At 44.2% G+C, this 20,768-nt stretch overlaps 1 protein-coding gene across 1 annotated transcript; it reads right to left on the bottom strand.

The window, feature by feature from the left end:
• Nucleotides 1-526: 526 nt before the first annotated feature.
• On the bottom strand, nt 527-14,390 carry fbl (fibrillarin). Its single transcript, XM_060901018.1, has 9 exons — nt 14,254-14,390; nt 3,860-3,964; nt 3,456-3,593; nt 3,288-3,382; nt 2,323-2,493; nt 1,994-2,126; nt 1,628-1,740; nt 1,335-1,480; nt 527-1,013 (listed from the first exon to the last, which is right to left on the bottom strand). The coding sequence occupies exons 1-9, from the start codon at nt 14,261-14,263 to the stop codon at nt 989-991; spliced, it is 936 nt and encodes a 311-aa protein (XP_060757001.1). The 5' UTR covers nt 14,264-14,390; the 3' UTR covers nt 527-988.
• Between the last annotated feature and the right edge of the window lie 6,378 nt (nt 14,391-20,768).

Here is a 20,768-nt window from a genome sequence, read left to right as displayed (position 1 = left end):
AGTTGAAATAGGAGTCCGTCAGAAAGTGTCCTCTCTGGAAAACCACAGGGATCGCCACCACTTCAGCTGCTATTACAGTCACCACCATGTCCACACATCACTGCACAGGACGGGAAAATTTGTACAGTTTTTCCACTCTGTATATCCGACTCCTGTGGACTATTAGGAAGGTGGTCAGGTTTAGAAATACACTCTACGCCTCTTTTCACCACAGTGACACGCCAGTACACGACCTGCAGCTCTGAAATTCTGCGCAGTTCATTTCCATCTCAAAAGGGAGTTTTTGGCAGCAAAGAGACACAAAAATCTGAGGTTTGATTTTTGGACCTGAAAAGTTTCCCGATTGTGAAACGGCCCAGTTAATACTTTGTCATGGTTACACATTTCAGTTTTAAAAATATCAAACAATTGTCTTTACAGGTCTCTTAATATTTTAAAAGCGTAATAGAAATATTCTTTGGGGAAAATAAATAAGTTAAAGAGAAACAAAAACATTTGTAATTTAATTTATAAGAATTCAGAAACATTTGTGAAAGTCATGATGAGCCCTTTATTGATGGAACATTATGTTAACTATTGATGAAATTTAATAAAAAAAAGGAATCGGTCTGTACAGTCACATGACCAACAGAAATCTACATCCCCCCCAAGACATAATTTTGGATATCAAAGAAAGCAGAAGGATGCTGAAAAGCAAATCGTTCACATGAAATAAAACAAACTTTTGCGGTTTAATAAACTATAATACACAATGAGGACTTCCCGATAGAGTGACGCTGCTGATCGCACTAACGTTCACATGGAGAGAGCTGCGTTACTGAAACAGTGCAGGATCATCTCAACACTGAGGGACTGTGGAAGCTCTTCACCTCCAGCCATGACACACCTGGAGAGAAGCAGATAAAGGCAGTGTGCCTGCCAGTGGTCAAAGCTGGAGGATCAGCAGGGGAAGAAAAATGTCCAAACACAAATTTACACTGGGGCATCTTCATTTCTTCTGTTTTGGAGGCGGCCTGAAGAGAGAAAACACACACACGGGTTAAAAACCACAAGATGTAGTGTTTAAAGATATTTGTTTAACTTCACTGGAGACACTTTTTTGATAGTCAGGTAAAATTAGACAGCAAAGTTTAAATAAAGTCCAGGCTTAATTTTATCTGGGTGCACAAACTTTTGCACTCAACTACACGTAAAGATTTTCGAGTTCAGTACTGACAGTCAGTGCTTCCCTGTCTCCACATTCAAGTGCAAAAGTTTGTGCACCCTTGGAAAATGAAAGCTACGTGACCCAGTTATGTTGAGCAGGGGTGCGAATACTTGTGACCACGTCTGACCTGTACACCCCTACGACGACGGCGTGGTCTCTCTCGTACGGCTCGAGCGTGAGCTGCTCCTGAGGCTTCATGTTCTCTGCGCTCATCTTCTTCACCTCGGAGGCAAACACGGCTTCGGGAGACGCCGTCGAGTCGATGCAGTTTGCCTGACCGTAACGGAAACACCAGTTTTTACACCAGTACAAACTTATGCTTTATTACAAATCCACATTAATTAAATTTGGCTTAACATCAGAAGCCTGAATGTCAGAGCAGGAGGACTGACCAGAACCTATTTACAGGTAAAGTTTTACCTTGATGGAGATGACAAAATGGCCGCCGTTTTTGAGGAAGTTGTGAGCGTTGAGAGCGACAATACGCGTCTGATCTGGCTGTGCAACGTCAGCGAAAATCACATCGACCATCCCTGAGGGGGAAATAAAGCAAAGTTAAACACCAGGAGCAGTTACGTAATTAATAAATGTACACACATTGTAGTGCAAAAGCGATCTCTGCCCCCTAGTGGATATATTTAGAACTGCAGCAACAAGCTAAACGGCTGTATTCTGTATTTTATAGTTTACACAAATTGGTGCGTTTTGCTATAGAAACTACTATTGTCAGGGTTTTTTTTTTTTGAGAAAGTGAAAAAGTTAATTTTTTTTGGTTAAGACACTCACCAACCAGCATGCGGTATTTGTGCGGATGTCTGGCGTCTTCAATAATAGGAATAATGTTGGTTCTCTTTTTAGCCACATTCAGCAAATCTCGGCCAGAGCGGTGAGAAAACTCCACTGCGTACACCAAACCATCCTACACACACACACACACAGTGTTTATAAGTGTGCGAGATGACTGTTCCATGTGATTTGATGCAGTTACTGTTTATATAACCTACACTTATTTGTACTCTTCTCTGTAACTGAATACCGCGGTATAATTTAATTCTTTATCTAATAAAATAAAAACCAAGATTCTACAGAAGAAGGTGAAAGAGAAACGGGCGTACAGGTCCGACAATATCTGAGACGTGAGACACAGTGGTTCCTGACGCTGCTCCCAGGTACATGACTTTGGCTCCAGGTTTGATGTGGATCTGATCAATTCCTCCCAGAATCGCCGCCGCCAGCTTGGAGCGGAACGGGTTCCACGCCCTGTACTCAATCTTAACTTCTCCATCCTGGAAGAAAAACACCACCAACACCAGACACGGTATTAAAACATATCAAGGCGACATGATGGAGCAGCTAGAAATCATAATTATATGAGTGAGGCGGGCCGTGTGGGGGAGGGGTGAAACAGAGCAAGGTTTTAACAGTATGTAAATGAGAACAGAAACGATGGTGTGACTTCATTCAGTGAAACTCACTCCAAGTGTTTGATTTGCATCAATAAACACATAAGCAGTATTTTATCTGTTCTTTTATCTTTAAACCCGTCTTTATTTTACGTTTTGCTCACATCACCATGTCACAGGTTGGATTTATTCCTCGCTGGGTGAAGCAAAAAACAAGTGTGATCATTTTAGAGACAATTCCATGTGAGCTCTGAGTAATAACTGGAATTTTTTTGTTCTCAGAAACTCTGGAAGCTGACTGAAAACATTGTACATAAAAATCTGACGTCGTAAAAACATTATTTTTACAGAAATTATTACAGAATTTATTTTCTCACTTCCAGGGTTTACTTTTGTTGACCTTTAACAAAAAAATTATGAAATTCAGTTTCATTTACTCATTATTAAATTTTAAGTTCACCAAGCCTTTTTATTATGGTATATATTGTGCATCATGATAATGTTTTTGTTGTGTTGTGTCGTCCAGCCCTAAGGGCAGAGGTTCTCGTTTCCATGATCTCAGCTTTATTTTGAATCCCTGCAGCCCTTTCTATAATCATCAAAGCTTAAAGCCCTGAAATTTCTAGAAAACAAACCGGTCGATGTTATTATAAATCGTCGTCATGACGGAGTCTGACCTCGACACTGATTCTCTTCTCCCCGTACACCGACTCTCCCACCACCATGTTCTTAGTCACCAGGGCGTCTTCCTTCCCACGGCAGATAAACACACCTGAGAGGGTTAAAACATCATCGTTACTCTCCCATTCATTCACATGCAGAGTTCATGAATAACACGGACTCACCTTCATGTCTGTGTGGCTCCACCATCACTTTCTTCCCTCCTCTAAACCCCCCTCGTCCTCCTCGTCCCCTCGGCGTCCCTCTGCCCCCACCACGGCCCCGGAATCCTCCTTCACCGCCCGGAGACCTAAAACCTCCCCCTGTAAACACAGTTATTATTAACCCCCTGAACAGCACGTCCCTGCGTTTTATTCCTCTCACACCTCAGCAATTAACCAACAATTACAAACTTATTATTCATTAAAGACTGAATCATGTTTATCTTCTCAGAGTTAAAGTTTTGTGAGACAACTCTATTCCTGTTCTCACACGTCGTAATTAACGTCCCTGTGATCTGCAGCTGCACTACTGTCAGAACCGCTGGTACAGAAAATTAATCAACAGTTTAACAATAGTCCGTCCTTACCTCCACCACCTCGTCCTCCCCTAAACCCGCCTCTTCCTCCTCTGTCTCCACCGCGTCCTCTTCCACCGAATCCACCACGACCTCCTCCTCCACGGGGACTGAAACCTGGAGCATAAACATCAGCAGCTTTAGCACTAGTGTGTGTACCGTTCATATATCGTACCGTCTGTGCACCGGATCTCTCCACTTCTCACACACTGAGGAGAGTTTAAGGAAACCTGTAGCCTGATTCCACTCTAAGGCGAGATGTTTCAGATTTCTTCGATGGATTCTAACACAAACATCTACAACGTCTTCGTCTTTCTCTTAAACCGAATAAACTTAAAAACCACCAAAGTAAAACAGGAAAATGTTTTTGTGCACTTGACCAGCGTGTTATCTGAAACATAGCAAAATGCTTTTAAGAAAGCATTTACTGTGAGCTCCACCCACAAAGTGCCAATCACAGCACTTTGTACATCTTTGAAAATCTTGTTTGACATGTACACCATTAGAATAAACACATCAACTTGTCTAATAAAAGTATAAATAATAAATGCATGTAGTGCATTTTATTTTTACTTTATTATTCAGTGCCTAAAGGAACTGCATCATTCACATCATGTTACACACTCATTTCTGTCCCTGATTACACACTTAAAGGCCGAGAGAAACGTACCCCCTTGGATAAGAACGGTACAAGTCCCGACAATAAAATCTTATAATAGAAACCCACATCGTAAATGTCCGGAACATTCAGAACTTGTCGAGTTTAAAATTTCCAGCCAATGGAATCCCGGTACCAACGTCGGCGTTATTAGCTGGCTTTCACTTGACGTCACAAGTGAGAGTGGTTTTACCGGCGGTTTTTCCACTGACGTCCACACAATGTAGCTTCTGTCCAACTCTCTGCTAGACTACATTCATTTTGACGGAAACTTGCAACAGAACACGACGTAGAAAGAGAGACAAGTCGTTAAATTACAACCTACAACTGTTATGGAGAAGGGGGAGAGAAAAAAAAAAGCGCCTGGAAAGTGATGTATCGCTGCCAAGTGCAGCAACACGAAGGCCGTGGAGGGAGTGGCCCTGTTCCTTTTCCTGAAAGATGATCACTAATTAGTCAAGAATTTGCTACAATTAACTGCAAAGCATTTTTGTTTCCAACATAGTGTAATACTACTAACTTCAGGAATGCATCTTCAATTTCCAGTCATCAAAACCCCTTAAGGTTTGGAGGTGAGCTCAAGCCAGGGTGAATAACGTCCCAAGGCGCGGTCCTAGCGGGCCGTGCCCATGCTGGTTCACGAGGGGTAGCGGACACGGAGGTGTATGCGAAATTTCGCCTCGTTGCGAGCTTCTCTGGCCGAGTTATGAATTTTTAAAGTCCGCCTGGATCAGTGAATCATATGGAAACTCAAAGTGCAGAGTAGAGCGTGCCCGTGCTGGTTTGTAGGGCACAGCTCGAAATTTGTGGTGGTCCAGTCGCCCAAGGCGACTTAATTTGTCATTTGGCAGGTAATTCCTGTCACTAGGCAGTCTGGCTGGCTAGTTGAAAATAAAAAATATATATATGAAGCGAAGATTCAGACTAGGGCTGTGCGATATATCAAATGTACTCGATATATCTCCGAAAATTCTGTGTGAGATACAGAAAATTATTATATCGTAACTATTGAGTATTTTATGGTCATCTGCTGACTTGCGTTTGTTTCGTGTTTGTTGCGTTTGTTTAAAACCTTTTCCGGTGGTTTTCTCCCTGTCCCTCAGGCAGTAACGTGAGAGGCTGCCTAAGGGTAAAAAAACAAAACAATAACGTCGTCACACACTCTCCAACCAATCCCAGGCGACATCTCTGTGCTGAAAGGAACTTGCGGGAAGATTTTCTAGTTTCGGTTTACAGCGCTGACTCAGTTCGTGCAATCGCTGGTGTTGCATAGGCTACCGTGTAAGCTCTGTCAATTTCAGCGACAAATTAAAAATGGAAGCGGATGACTTGGTTCCTAAAAGAACTAGTAAGGGGTCAGTCATCCGGCATTTTTTTGGATATCGCGAGGAGGAGGTGGAACAGCAAATGCCAGTTTGTAAAGTGTGCAAAAAAAAAAAAAAAAAGTCATCACAAAAGGTAGCAGCACGACAAATATGTTCCATCACCTGAAAACTCACCCGGTACAGTATGAAGAGTCTCTTAAACTCCGAACTACTTGCCCACGAGCTAAAACCCCCCACAAGCTAAACAAAATGACCATAGCGGCCTCGTTCTCCAAAGCCACCCATATGAGAAAACGAGTCAGAGATGGAGAGCTATAACGGATGCAATCACGAATGTCATTGCCGAAGACATGATCCCAGTTAGTATAGTGGAAAAACCAGGCTTTCAAAAGTTACTAAAAACACACTCGATCCCAAATATGAGTTGCCTGGTCGCAGACATTTTACAGAGAAGGCAGTACCGGAATTATACACATCTGAGAGGCAGAGCCAGAAAACATTCAGTTCAAAAGTGTGCAAAGAGAAAAATGATGTTTTGCAGATCTCTCTTCTCTCCCTCAATCTCTCTCTCTATTGTGAATGTTCCAGTGGTTCTCAGTAGTCAGGTTAATAGCTTGGAGATCTATTTTTTTAAATAATTTAATGAAAGAGCACTTTTCTTATTTAGGCTAAATGTCTGTGTTGAGCTGCACTTTATTGGTTTGAGCTCTGAGCAGCTCTGTATTGTGTTGCCCCTTTGTTGCAATTTTCAAGATTGTTTTTTCAGCTTGTGCCACATCTCTGTTGAATAAAAATAGTCTTATTTCAATTCAATTGTGATTAATCACCAACATGAAAATTTAAAATGTGTTGTTGAAAACCACCTGTAAAGTTAAACAAGAATGTTATTTAATCTGCAGGGATTGTAGTGAAAACAGTAAAGAGTAAAAGTTAGATTTCATGGGGTCCTTTAGAGGAGATTTCAATACACCGTATATCGTGAAATGGAGAAAATGTATCGGGATATTCATTTTTTCTAATATCGCACAGCCCTAATTCAGACACACCGTCAGCTAAAGCCGCCACATATTAAGCGTGTGCCGTGTGTGTGTTAATCGATGTGTTTATCGGCAGGACGGAAAATACCGAAGAATTCCGAATCACATCGTGTACGAGTCAGGCTGTCGGTTTTTTCACTACTGCGCATGCATATAACGCATCTCGCTGAATATCGCGGTAATCACGTTATCAAATTCAATAGATGTGGCCACATTATCACCCATTTAAACACGTGTTTTTGTTGTTGTTTACATCTACATCTGCCAAAGCTACGTTGCGATGTGGAATTTTCTGACAGAAAACCGCCAGAGACGGGGCCAAAGCGAGCTCGGCCTGAAGAGGAGAAAAAGGCCACCGATAAAGCGTACGAGAAGGAGAAACAACAAAGGACTTATAAGCAAGCGTGGGAGCAGGGTAGGCCTCGGCTGCGATATGATTTTTATGGAATAATTAATTTCTTTCAAGTTGATTCCTAGTCAATATGAAGCTCCGAATGCTTTCTCTCTCATAAATGGTGAAATACAGAAAGCATGTTGGACATATTTTGGGTGCTATAGTCATGATAGTCAGTATATTTGTTTTCAATACTCATACACCAAGTTGCCAAGTTTTCCAATATATTATTATTTGTTGATATTATATTATGGTGCTCTGTGTTGTTCTCATTTATGTATTTAACAACCGTATCAAAATACTCGGGTCTTGAAATAAATGCACATTAGTCATGAATAATGGTAACGAGACTCTTTTGTGTTAATTTTGACAGAAGTAAAATTCATGCATGAACAAATTTTGGCGAGTTGATTTTCTGTTTGGCAAGTTACTTTGGAAGGGAACTAGTCTGGCTGGCTGGCGAAAAAAAATATGAATTTCTAGGCCTGTAGGGGATAGTATAGAGGGAAGTACCTGCAAGATTTAGCTTTGCTGGGACTAGGGATGGCAAAAACTAAAAAAAATCTTGACCGACCACCGAGCTTCATTAGCCGGTTAAATTCGGTTAACCTATGAGTTTAAACAGGGATGCAAACGGTGCGCCTTTTGGCGGATGCCGCCTTTTTCACGGCTGAATCGCGTTGGAGTGTCTGAATAATTTCAGAGTAAATTCTGTATTAAAATTACTAAATAAGCAAATTCCGTTACAGTCCATGAAACATAGGAAGTATGAGAAGAAAACAGTAAATCAGAAAGCTGCGCACGTTTTCGCAGAAGCTGCGCAAATGTGCGCAGCTTTCTGATTTACTGTTTTCTTCTCATACTTCCTATGTTTCATGGACTGTAACGGAATTTGCTTATTTAGTAATTTTAATACAGAATTAAAACTTAAACCACTCTTAAATTAAAAAACACTCTCAAACAAATTTCACACTGTCTCTGCTCGCAACGCGCGGATGGGGGAGGGGATGCTCGCTCTCACACACACACACACACACACACACACAAGGGAGGGGCTGCTCCCTCTCAGAGAGACACATGCTTGTAGCATCATGGCAAGTCACACAGTTCAGTGCAGCTCCTGCAATAGCGACTGCTACACGCACTGCATCACTCTCACAATTTCCCACAGGGGAATTGTCTCTAGTTTAACCGACAACCAAAAAAAAATTAAACGGTTGACGTTGATTCGGTCAACCATCGGTCAAACGGTCATCGGTTAACATCCCTAGCTGGGACCTCCAGTGGCTGAGTTACGGGCGTTTAAATGCCAGCAGAAGCCATGGATCAAATTGAAACTTAAAGCATATACACAGAGCCATGGCCTCACTTTCGTCTATAAATGCCTTGAGACCTCAAGAATGGCACAGGAATAGTTAAGTGTTAACAATAAATCTAATATAATTTTTACGATTAAAGTGATTCATATAGGTAGTGGTCTGAGTGAATGACCTTGACGTCCGTAACGTCATAACAGGAAGTCTATCGGTCTCATCGCTATTTCCGCTATACTAAAACACAGCGCTGACTGCAACTCCAATCCTCCATTTAGAGCTAATTTAATCACCATGCCATGTAGACGTGTTGCTGGCGGGTGCAGCAACACGACAGAAGGTGGATTTATTTTTAAAATAAAGGCCCTGCGTATCTGCTTTAAGGTTCATCATTGTCACTGTCCCCGCTATCACTGGACGATTCTGGCTCAAATCGGTACGGTTCGATACCTCTCTCCTTCCCCATCACTGGCCATTCTTCCTCTGTCAGTACGTCCTCATCAACTCGGAACAGACGAAAAATGACTAAAACGTAAAGTTTCCCTCTCACTAAATTCCTGTTCACTTTGGTCGCTCACGTTGTTCTTCATGGCTGACGCCCACCTGTGACCTCACACAGCTCCAGTCTGTTCCCAGTGGCATGGTGGTGTAGTGGTTAGCACGGTCACCTCATAGCAAGAAGGTTCCGGGCTTGAACCCAGCGGCTGGCGAGGGCCTTTCTGTGTGGAGTTTGCATGTTCTCCCCGTGTCTGCGTGGGTTTCCTCCGGGTGCTCCGGTTTCCCCCACAATCCAAAGACATGCAGTTAGGTTGACGTGGGGCGGTCTGGGGCTGAGGTGCCCTTGAGCAAGGTACCGAACCCCTGACTGCTCCCCGGGCGCTGTAGTGCGGCTGCCCACTGCTCTGGGTGTGTGCGTGTGTCCACTGCTTCAGATGGGTTAAATGCAGAGGATGAATTTCACTGTGCTTGAAGTGTGCATGTGGCGAATAAAGGGTTGTTGTTCTTCTGATGAGGGCCTTTCTGTGCAGAGTTTGCATGTTCTCCACGTGTCTGTGTGGGTTTCCTCCGGGTGCTCCGGTTTCCCCCACAGTCCAGACATGCAGGTTCGGTTAACAGCCTTGGGCTGATGTGCCCTTGAGCAGGGTACCAAACCCCTGACTGCTCCCTGGGCGCTGTAGTGTGGCTGCCCACTGCTCTGTGTTCACTGCTTCAGATGGGTTAAATGCAGAGGACGAATCTCACTGTGCTTGAGTGTCCATGCAACAAATAAAGGTTGTTTCTTCTATTTCCAGGAGGTTCTAAAAGGGCTAAATTTACTTGGCTTTTATCAGCGAATATATCTACTACTATGCGGTTTAGAGAATAGCTGCCTCTGTCCAGGGACTCAATAAACCTTGCCGAATTTAACAGATTCTGTTTTAATGCGCACACAAAATAAATAAAAATCCCAGACTGTATATTGCTGCTGGATTTCTTTTTACAACAGTCTCTCTCTCTCTCTCTCTCTCTCTCATCACAGTCAGGGCTGCACGATACGATATAATAATCGATTATGTTATAATTCATATCCCAATACATGGTCCTGAGACATGGCAGGTATTGTGAGATGATCTAAGATTTGTTTCACAAACTGTTTTATTTATTTCAGTTGTTTTCAGTTCTTTTTTGTTGACGTTCGTGTTTATCAGGCTTGCAGTACTCGAGTCTGACTCGTGCCCTAATTCAGGGATGTGATTTGGGGCTGGTGAAATTATCTGAAAATTTTAGCCGGGGGTCTGGGGGCCGCAGGCCCCCAGCTGGTCCAGGGCAGCGGCCTGGTGGGGGGACAAGGGGGGAAGCCCCCGAAGCTCCTGGGTTCTGGGGTTTTCTGACTTAAAAATTGTACTAAAATAGCAAGCAAACACACAAGAAAAAACTTGTCATGATTAACAAATTCAAGCCAATTTAATGGTCAACATGCAACTCTGACGCTCACTCACACTCGCTCACTCACACTTGCTCACCCCAAAGAACCAGCACGAGCAGGGCCCGCTAGCCCCGCGCCTTGTGACGTAATTTGCCCCGAGGCGAGCCGCGGTTTTTCTCCAACCATTCCCAGCGGAACTTTTTTTCACTATTCTGTCGATTTCTTTAACTCGATTTGCATCTTTACGCTCGATCACGAAGGCTGCCACCTTTCAACTCTTTGTTTGAAGCGAGCTTACGTACAGCTATCTAACAAGCGCGTTCATTGGTTGTTACAGAGCGATGAGCCAATCACGTACCTCGTTTCATCTCATTGACGTAATTACGTCATTTATGCAATTACGTCATTGAGATGAAACGAGGTACGTGATTGGCTCATCGCTCTGTAACAACCAATGAACACGCTTGTTAGATAGCTGTACATAAGCTCGCTTCAAACAAAGAGTTGAAAGATGGCAGCCTCCGTGATCGAGGCGTAAAGATGCAAATCCGAGGCTGCCATCTTTCAAACAAAGTCGGAACGAATAGGATACGAATGTGGATGAGGGAAAAATCGGAAAAAAATTTTCTTCAAGTTTTGAGGTGAAAAAAGCGGAATTCCGCGAATTTGCAGAAAAATCACATCCCTGCTAATTTTACAGACTCGTGACTTGACTTGGACTTAAGCACTGATGACTCGGACTCGTACATTAACTGCATTTGGACTCGTAAATTGGAGACGAGGACTCGGATTTTCTCTTTTTTTGTAGCATCCCATAATTTGGCATACAATATATCTACATTAATTTTTATACTAATTTTGTGCAAGAGAATACACATTCACCTGTTCATATGGCATGTTCAGGAAAAAACATTAACCGTACTAAAACACCTGGAGAGAACGCCGCTAGGATTGTCTGCTTTGCTTATACAGAGTTCTCGTGCAGTGGGAATAAATGCACTGCTATGTGTTCCATATGTAGAAGAACTATCGAGGAGACGATGGGGACAACCTCGAACTTCAATTGTCATTTGGTAAGACTCCACCCAGACAAGGAAGTCACACGCTATGGTCATGGATCTGTTGATCGTGGGCAGGGCTTGCTGAGGGATGAACTAGCTAGTGTTAAACTGTGGGTGGTAAGAGAGAGCAACTGGACTTGCTTGAAGACATTTCACCTCTCATCCGAAAGGCTTCTTCAGATCTGTCTGAGTGGTAGGGAGTATCAGGTATTTATCCTCTCATGGATGAAAAGCTCATCTAAGCTGTCATTGAGTCATCTTGTTGGTGTGGGTCAACTGGGGGCTGGTTGTGAACGGCCTCGAGAGTCATTAGGATGATCAATGGATTGCCCGTTAGGGTGATCAATGGAATGCTGATTCTCTCTGTCCTCCTGTGAGTCACTGAAAACAGCTGGGTTTAGGTGTGCATTCAGTTGTCTGGGAAGTGTGCCAAGGACTGCATTGTAGGTGGCCATGGGCTCACCGGTATCCCCTATTGTGGCCAATCTTTACATGGAAGAAGTGGAACATAAAGCTTTGACCACTTTTTCAGGAGTTGCTCCCAGCCACTGGTTCAGATATGTGGATGACACCTGGGTTAAAATCAAAACCCATGAGGTGGAAGCCTTCTCTAAGCACATCCATGCAGTGGATATTAACATCAACTTCACTCGGGAGGACATCAGTGGGAATAATCTAGCCTTCTTGGATTGTGATGTACACATTAGACAAGGCAGAAGCCTGAGCATCGAGGTCTACCGGAAACCCCCCCACACAGACCAGCACCTATTCTTTGACTCTCACCACCCACTGAAACACAAATTGGGGGTCATTAGGACCTTGCAACACAGGGCTCAGAACATTCCTACAACGATAGAGGGAAAAGAGAAGGAGCAGAATCATATCAAGAAAGCACTTCAGAACTGCGGGTATCCCAACTGGTCTTTCCTCAAGAGCAGAAAAAGGAACAGAACAGACAAGGAGGATAACAGGAACAAACGCAAGAAAACTGTCATTCCCTACATTTCTGGTCTATCTGAGAAACTCAGGAGGATCTTCCACAAACACAACATTCCGGTACATTTCAGACCCAGTAACACCCTGAAGCAGAAACTGGTCCACCCTAAGGACAGAATACCCAGACACAAACAGGACAACGTAGTGTATGCAATTCAGTACAGTGAGAAATGCATGGACTCGTATATTGGGGAAACAAAGCAACCGCTTCACAGGTGCATGGCTCAACACAGGAGAGCCAGTTCCTCAGGCCAGGACTCTGCTGTCTACCTTCATCTTAACAACAAAAGGACACTCATTTCAGGATTCCAACGTACACATTTTAGCCAGAGAGGATCGTTGCTATGAGCGAGGAGTTAAAGAAGCCATTTTTGTTGTGCTCCCTCACTCACACACACTCACCCCCACTGCTCCCTCCCCTCACACACTCACTCTCCCCCAATTACACCATAAACTCACACACTGCTCCCTCACAACTCACTCTGCTCCCTCACACCACACTCTCCCTTAATTACACCATAAACTCACACCCAGCTCCCTCACAACTCACTCTGCTCCCTCACACACACTGCTCCCTCACACCACACTCTCCCTTAATTACACCATAAACTCACACCCTGCTCCCTCACAACTCTCACCCTGCTCCCTCACAACTCTCACCCTGCTCCCTCACAACTCTCACCCTGCTCCCTCACAACTCTCACACTGCTCCCTCACAACTCTCACACTGCTCCCTCACAACTCTCACACTGCTCCCTCACACACACTGCTCCCTCACACACACTGCTCCCTCACAACTCACACACTGCTCCCTCACAACTCACACACTGCTCCCTCACAACTCACACACTGCTCCCTCACAACTCACACACTGCTCCCTCACAACTCTCACACTGCTCCCTCACAACTCTCACACTGCTCCCTCACAACTCACTCTGCTCCCTCACACCACACTCTGCTCCCTCACACCACACTCTCCCTTAATTACACCATAAACTCACACCCAGCTCCCTCACAACTCACTCTGCTCCCTCACACACACTGCTCCCTCACACCACACTCTCCCTTAATTACACCATAAACTCACACCCTGCTCCCTCACAACTCTCACCCTGCTCCCTCACAACTCTCACACTGCTCCCTCACAACTCTCACACTGCTCCCTCACAACTCTCACACTGCTCCCTCACAACTCTCACACTGCTCCCTCACACACACTGCTCCCTCACACACACTGCTCCCTCACACACACTGCTCCCTCACACACACTGCTCCCTCACACACACTGCTCCCTCACAACTCACACACTGCTCCCTCACAACTCACACACTGCTCCCTCACAACTCACTCTGCTCCCTCACAACTCACTCTCTCCCACACCCCCTCACCCGGCTCTCTCCCTCTCACACACAACTCTCACACACACGCACTACTCTCTCTCTCCCTCTCTCTCTCCCACACACACACACACACACACACACACACACACACACGAGGATTTATTCCATTATTTCAACACAAGACGAACAAAAAGTTAAAACTCTCCCTTCACGCGCTGTGTCCGTTAAAGCTGATCCTAATTTAAAAATACAGTTAGCATAAACCGCTAACGAGTTTCAGCACGCGACCAGTTTTTAAATCTTTACACACAGACTTAATTTGAATCAAACTACATCCCTGATTTTATTTCATAACCAAAACACACAGAAAACTCACCAGGCTTCATCTTTAATCTGAAAATTAAACACTAAAGTAGGATAAATTGAGTTTTTTTCCCCTCTGAGGCGCCACCGGATCAGCTCCGTCAGTAAAGTTCACGCGCTCGCGACCACATGCGAGTTCCTGGTGCACAGTTCCTTTCCCATGATGCACCGCGAGCTGGTTTCTGGCACGTGGACGCTGCTTTAACAGCGCCATCTCGTGTTGCGGAGGGAAAACGCAACAGCGGTGCAGATTTCTAGAAAAGGGGAAAAATGTTTTTAAACAGTTTGTAATAATAATAATAATAATAATAATAATAATGTATTAAATATGAACTTAATGTATTTATTCCGACTCCAAAATAGCTTTAATTAAAAAAATTCTACTGTTATATATTTGAAAAACGTCTGATGGCGCCATCTCGTGTTCATGATGGAAAACACATGAGGGAAAGCAGCAGCAGCACTGTTTTATTACCTCCGCCAAGGAGGTTATGTTTTCGGTAGCGTTGGTTTGTTTGTTGGTTGGTTTGTCTGTTAGCAACAGTACGGAAAAAGTAATGAACGGATTGCTCTGAAATTTTTTTCCAGAGGTGTGACTGGGCACAAGTAACAATCCCTTAAATTTTGGCGGTGATCCGGATCACCTTCTGGATCCCAAATTTTTTTAAAGGATACTTGGCGGAGGTCTGCGCTCTCCGAGTGCTTTTCTAGTATTTAAATAATATTGGCTGGGGCGGCACGGTGGTGTAGTGGTTAGCGCTGTCGCCTCACAGCAAGAAGGTCCGGGTTCAAGCCCCATGGCCGGCGAGGGCCTTTCTGTGTGGAGTTTGCATGTTCTCCCCGTGTCCGCGTGGGTTTCCTCCGGGTGCTCCGGTTTCCCCCACAGTCCAAAGACATGCAGGTTAGGTTAACTGGTGACTCTAAATTGAGCGTAGGTGTGAATGTGAGTGTGAATGGTTGTCTGTGTCTATGTGTCAGCCCTGTGATGACCTGGCGACTTGTCCAGGGTGTACCCCGCCTTTCGCCCGTAGTCAGCTGGGATAGGATCCAGCTTGCCTGTGACCCTCTAGAACAGGATAAAGCAGCTACAGATAATGAGATGAGATGAGACTCTCTTCATATCAGCATTCTTGAAGGCCAATGCTAGCTTATCCGCAAGCTGGCGCTGGTAGCGCAGCAGTGCAGTCACCTTCCAGCCACTGTAGCGTTCATCAGTAGCACAGGCTAATGACCGAGAAACTAAGATTTTTGTCCCCAGATTCTTCTTCCACACTGCACGCTCGCCACAGTATTTTTCACTCAGACTTCATTATTCGTTTCCCTGTGTAATTTACTGAGTTACTTTTAAAATCAACATCAAGAACTACACACAACGGAGCGACCTGGCAGCCAAAATTCGCTCAAAATCTCCCGCTTTTAATGAAGCAAACCTCGCGGCCATGTTTGTTTACAAACTGTCACAGTCACTCACTAGCAGGGAAGTTTTACATCTCTGACGTGTCTCTTTTCCAGTTTTTCGATGTCTGTTGATGTTTTTCTCTTGTAAATATGTGTGAAGAATATCTAATGAAGTTTTGGTAGCCTTTTGGGTGTTCAATGCATCTTCAGTTTCAGTTTTCAGTTTATTTATTTAGTGCTTAATCCAAGCAGTAGCACTGGATTAGCCTTGTCTTCTCTCTTTCCCGGCAGACAAAGAAATATTTGTGTGTATGCGCAGCAGAAAAGTTTTGTCATTGGATATTTGCATGAGCTCTGACATGTGATGTCGTGTTGTCTTGACAACGTGTTTCTTTCCTTTCTATTTTAGGAGTAGTTGGTACAATCCCTTACAGAGTGCATCTACCTGAGATAACACTGGTGGGGACAGACATGCAAACTGAGGGTCTCCAGGTGGATGCCGTAATGGTATTTGGGTGGAGTATGGAGGAATAAAGCTTCATTGGGGTCATCAGGTGGGCACCCTCCTTCTTACAGTAGGTGTTTCGATGATAGGCCCACAACACCTCCAGTGGTCTCATTGGCGACATCTGGTGTCCCAGGTGTGCCCCCCTCTGCTTTAACTCTCACTATTCACCCTAATGGAGCAGTTGTTATTTGGGGGCCCAGGTGATGTCTCTCCTCTTAATCCAGAGCCACCGACTGGCCTGTTGGGCAGCACTGGAAAGGGCTTTGACGGCTTGCCGTTGGGCTTGACCTCTGACTCCCATATCCTTAAGCAGCCTGATGGTTGACTTTCCAACAAAACCTCTGCAGCTGACCTCAACTGGACAGACCCTAGCCTTCCAGCCACGTTGCTCAGCATCGGCTGCCAGCTCAGCATACTTCAAGCTTTTGCGCTCATATGCTTCCTCCACAGCATCCTCCCAGGGCACAGTCAGCTCTGTTATGTACACGGAGCCAAGTGAGGAGGACCAAAGCACAAGGTCTGGTCTGAAATTTGTTGCGGCGATCTCAGCTGGGAAGCAGAGCCGCTGGTTCAAGTTCACCAATAGTTTCCAGTCTCGCACCCCACCTAGCTGGCCGATGTGTGGCTTGAATGTATGGGCTTTGTCATGCTTTGCTCCTGCAAACATGCAAACAAATTTTATTGCCAGTTTTTGTTTTTTTCTTTTTTATCAGACATCTCATTTTTGGGTTTGTTTACCTGACATGTTTCGACGTACAACTTCCGTCTTCCTCAGAGTGTCACCGGATGTTATTGGTGATGCATCTTTTATCAGCTGCTGTTTCTGAAGGCGTGGCCTTCCTGTCTGGTTTGACAGGTCGGTCACGCCTTCTACTGTCTGTTCGTCCCCTGCAAGATGTCACTCCAGGTATGGGAGAGCATGTATGCTCCCTCATCCCGGTTGATGGTCCTCGGGCTTCGCTTACGGATCTCCATGGCCTCCCTGATCCAGCGCTGATGTTTGTTATCTTCTGTGCGGATGACTCTGGCATTCCCCCAGTCCATAATGTGATTTTCCCTTTTGCAATGATCTGTTATAGCTGACTTATAATTTTCCTGTTGTGCCTTTTCTTTTATTGTTCGGGTTTGTCTTGTAGCTGTCTCCTTTTCGCACTCTTTCTTATGTTCATTTTTCCTTGTGTTGAAACTCCTTCCTGTCTCCCCAATATAAGCAATATGAGGAAGACGGAAGTTGTACGTCGAAACATGTCAGGTAAACAAACCCAAAAATGAGATGTCTGATAAAAAAGAAAAAAACAAAAACTAACTATATTTAATATAAGACATAATGAACGTAATCGAAAGATTAAGAATTAGTTACGGAGACGAAAGCATCAAGGAGTTTCGCCGCCTAGAGCGATTGACATGGAAACGGGCACGCTACAGGAATCACCTGAGGTTCAATCTGCGCTGCCGGGATGAGGAAGTCGTACCGGCCAGCCTGAACATCAAGAACCCGATTCCAACCAGAAACGCGGAAAAGATGATCAGGAAAGTGCGGATGACTCTGGTAAAAGAACGGATACGGTGCACAACGGATAAACTAAATAATATCAACAGCGAACTACACAGGGAGATGGAAACTTTCAAACGCCGGTTTCCCCAAAACAAGGAAATGGAAATGGCAATACACGGACACTTGGCAGACGTACACGAACAGGAATTCACAGAGACAAAAACCCGACAAATACGAAAACTGGACAAACTCATCGCACAGAAAAAGAAGGCAGAACCGGAGCACACACACATCAACGACAAATGGATTCATAACATATCAAGGTACAAACTCTCACAAGCAGAACGCAGTATATTAGCAAAAGGACTCAACTACGCTCTCACACCGAACAATATACCACACGATGAATTCATTCTGGCAACTGAATTAGCATGTGAGAAAATACAGGATCAGGGACAAAAAGCAGCACTAAGAAACGCAATAGCTGGTATATTGAAAACGGCCAAACCACCACCTAGCAACATCACAAAACAGGAAGCCAAAGCCATGAGAACATTAGCTAAAAATAAAGATATCACAATCCTCCCAGCAGATAAAGGCAGAAAAACAGTTATTATGGACACTGATGAATATGAACGAAAAATGAATGAATTACTCAGTGACAACGCATTTGAAATATTAAAAAAAGACCCAACAGAAGACAAGAAAAAGAAACTTAAAGCACTACTAAAACCACTACTTGATGAAAATAAAATAGATAAGCAGGATTACAATCATTTAGTACCCACAGCCAATGTCATCCCCAGGATTTACGGCACACCAAAAATACATAAACCAGGAACACCATTACGCCCCATAGTAGATAGCATTGGTTCAGTCACATACAACTTATCAAAAGCACTCACCGAAATAATTAAACCATTACTAGGACTCACAGACCAACACTGCAAAAACTCAAAACATCTGGCAGAAGAACTAAAAAACATCAAAATGCAGCAAGACGAAGTTTTTATTTCACATGATGTCATATCTCTTTTCACCAGAACACCCACGGAAGCCACCATACAGATAGTACAAGACAAATTAAAAACAGACAGGACGCTCAAGAAACGCACAAACCTCACTGTACAAGACATCACTCAGCTCCTTCAATTCATCGCCACATCCACATACTTTCAGTTCAGGAATACAATTTACAGACAGAAGGAAGGTTTTGCCATGGGAGACCCACTATCAGCCATCATGTGCAGCTTTTTCATGGAGGATCTGGAGCAAAAAGCACTCACTACAATACCAGCGGAATACAGACCAACACCCTGGAAACGGTATGTGGACGACATATTGGAAAAAGTAAAGAGGGGACACACTCAACAACTCACCGACCATCTCAACACCATAGACAATACCGGCAATATAAAATTCACACATGAAGAAGAAACAGAGCAGTCAATAGCATTTTTGGATTTAAAAATACATCACACAGAAGATGGGGACATCAAAATAAAAGTACACAGAAAACCCACACACACCGACCAATATTTAAACTGGACTTCCGAACACCCCATAATGCACAAAATATCCGTAGTTAGAACATTACATGAACGCACAGCAATAATTACAGATCCACAGGACAAAGAACAGGAGGAACAACATATACAACACGCACTGAAGGCGTGTCAATATCCACAATGGGCAATATCCAAAGGGGCGGAACAGGTTAAGAACAACAAAACACAGAAGAAAGAGAAAAAACAAACTAACAAACAAGAACACAGGGGAGTAGTTACATTACCATACATCAGGGGAATAACTGAACGCATTCAAAGAGTAATGAGGAAACACAACATTAACACACCTGTCAAACCATACACAACACTCCGTCAGATCCTGGTTCATCCCAAAGACAGAATACATCCGGACAACAGATGCAACACCATATATGAGATTCCATGTCAATTATGCAATAAACCTTATATTGGGGAGACAGGAAGGAGTTTCAACACAAGAAAAAATGAACATAAGAAAGAGTGCGAAAAGGAGACAGCTACAAGACAAACCCGAACAATAAAAGAAAAGGCACAACAGGAAAATTATAAGTCAGCTATAACAGATCATTGCAAAAGGGAAAATCACATTATGGACTGGGGGAATGCCAGAGTCATCCGCACAGAAGATAACAAACATCAGCGCTGGATCAGGGAGGCCATGGAGATCCGTAAACGAAGCCCGAGGACCATCAACCGGGATGAGGGAGCATACATGCTCTCCCATACCTGGAGTGACATCTTGCAGGGGACGAACAGACAGTAGAAGGCGTGACCGACCTGTCAAACCAGACAGGAAGGCCACGCCTTCAGAAACAGCAGCTGATAAAAGATGCGTCACCAATAACATCCGGTGACACTCTGAGGAAGACGGAAGTTGTACGTCGAAACATGTCAGGTAAACAAACCCAAAAATGAGATGTCTGATAAAAAAGAAAAAAACAAAAACTAACTATATTTAATATAAGACATAATGAACGTAATCGAAAAATTTTATTGCCGATGAGTGATAGGCTGATGAAGGAAGAGGTAGGGCATTGATGGATGTCTGCCTGGTCTCCAGCGTTGATGCAAGGCACTTCAGCACCTGGTTGTGTTGCCAGGTGTAACGGCCTTGTTTCAGGCTTGTTTTGCAGCCCCCCAGGATGTGCTTCAGGTTGGCTGGAGACTGACACAGGAGGCACATAGGGTCTTCTCCGTACCACCGGTTGAGGTTGATTGGAGATGGCAGGACATCATAGGTGGCTCGTATAACGAAGCTGGTTTGATTTGCTTCCATGTTCCACAGATCCCTCCAAGAGAATTTTCTTTCTCAACCCCCTCCCATCGCATCCACTGCCCCTGCTTTGCTTGAGAAGTGGCCTTTGCGCACCTCATTGCTTGTTCTTGGTGGTGTACCTCCTCAACTATAAGACCTCGGTGCTGTGATGGTGTTGCTTTGTGCCAGGATAGATTGCTCTCTCCAAGGCCAAGGCCTCCTCTCCCTTGCTGCACGTGGCCAATGATGTCCTGAAGCTTAAGGGATGACTTTGCCTGCTGCGTAGCTAGTGATGAGGTCCACTTTCTTCCAGTTGCCAGAATGG

The sequence above is a fragment of the Neoarius graeffei genome, chromosome 19 (genome assembly GCF_027579695.1).
Source record: "Neoarius graeffei isolate fNeoGra1 chromosome 19, fNeoGra1.pri, whole genome shotgun sequence".
NCBI classification, from domain to species: Eukaryota; Metazoa; Chordata; class Actinopteri; order Siluriformes; family Ariidae; genus Neoarius; species Neoarius graeffei.
This window is presented reverse-complemented; position numbering and strand designations above follow the sequence as displayed.

Bases quoted from the DNA above. Each gene is read 5' to 3' on its own strand.
- fbl (XM_060901018.1), bottom strand. The intron at 3,383-3,455 runs GTGAGTCCGTGT...TAACCCTCTCAG, and splicing joins GGAGCCACACAGACATGAAG to GTGTGTTTATCTGCCGTGGG. The intron at 1,014-1,334 runs GTCAGACGTGGT...TTCTCTCTTCAG, and splicing joins GTCGTCGTAGGGGTGTACAG to GCCGCCTCCAAAACAGAAGA.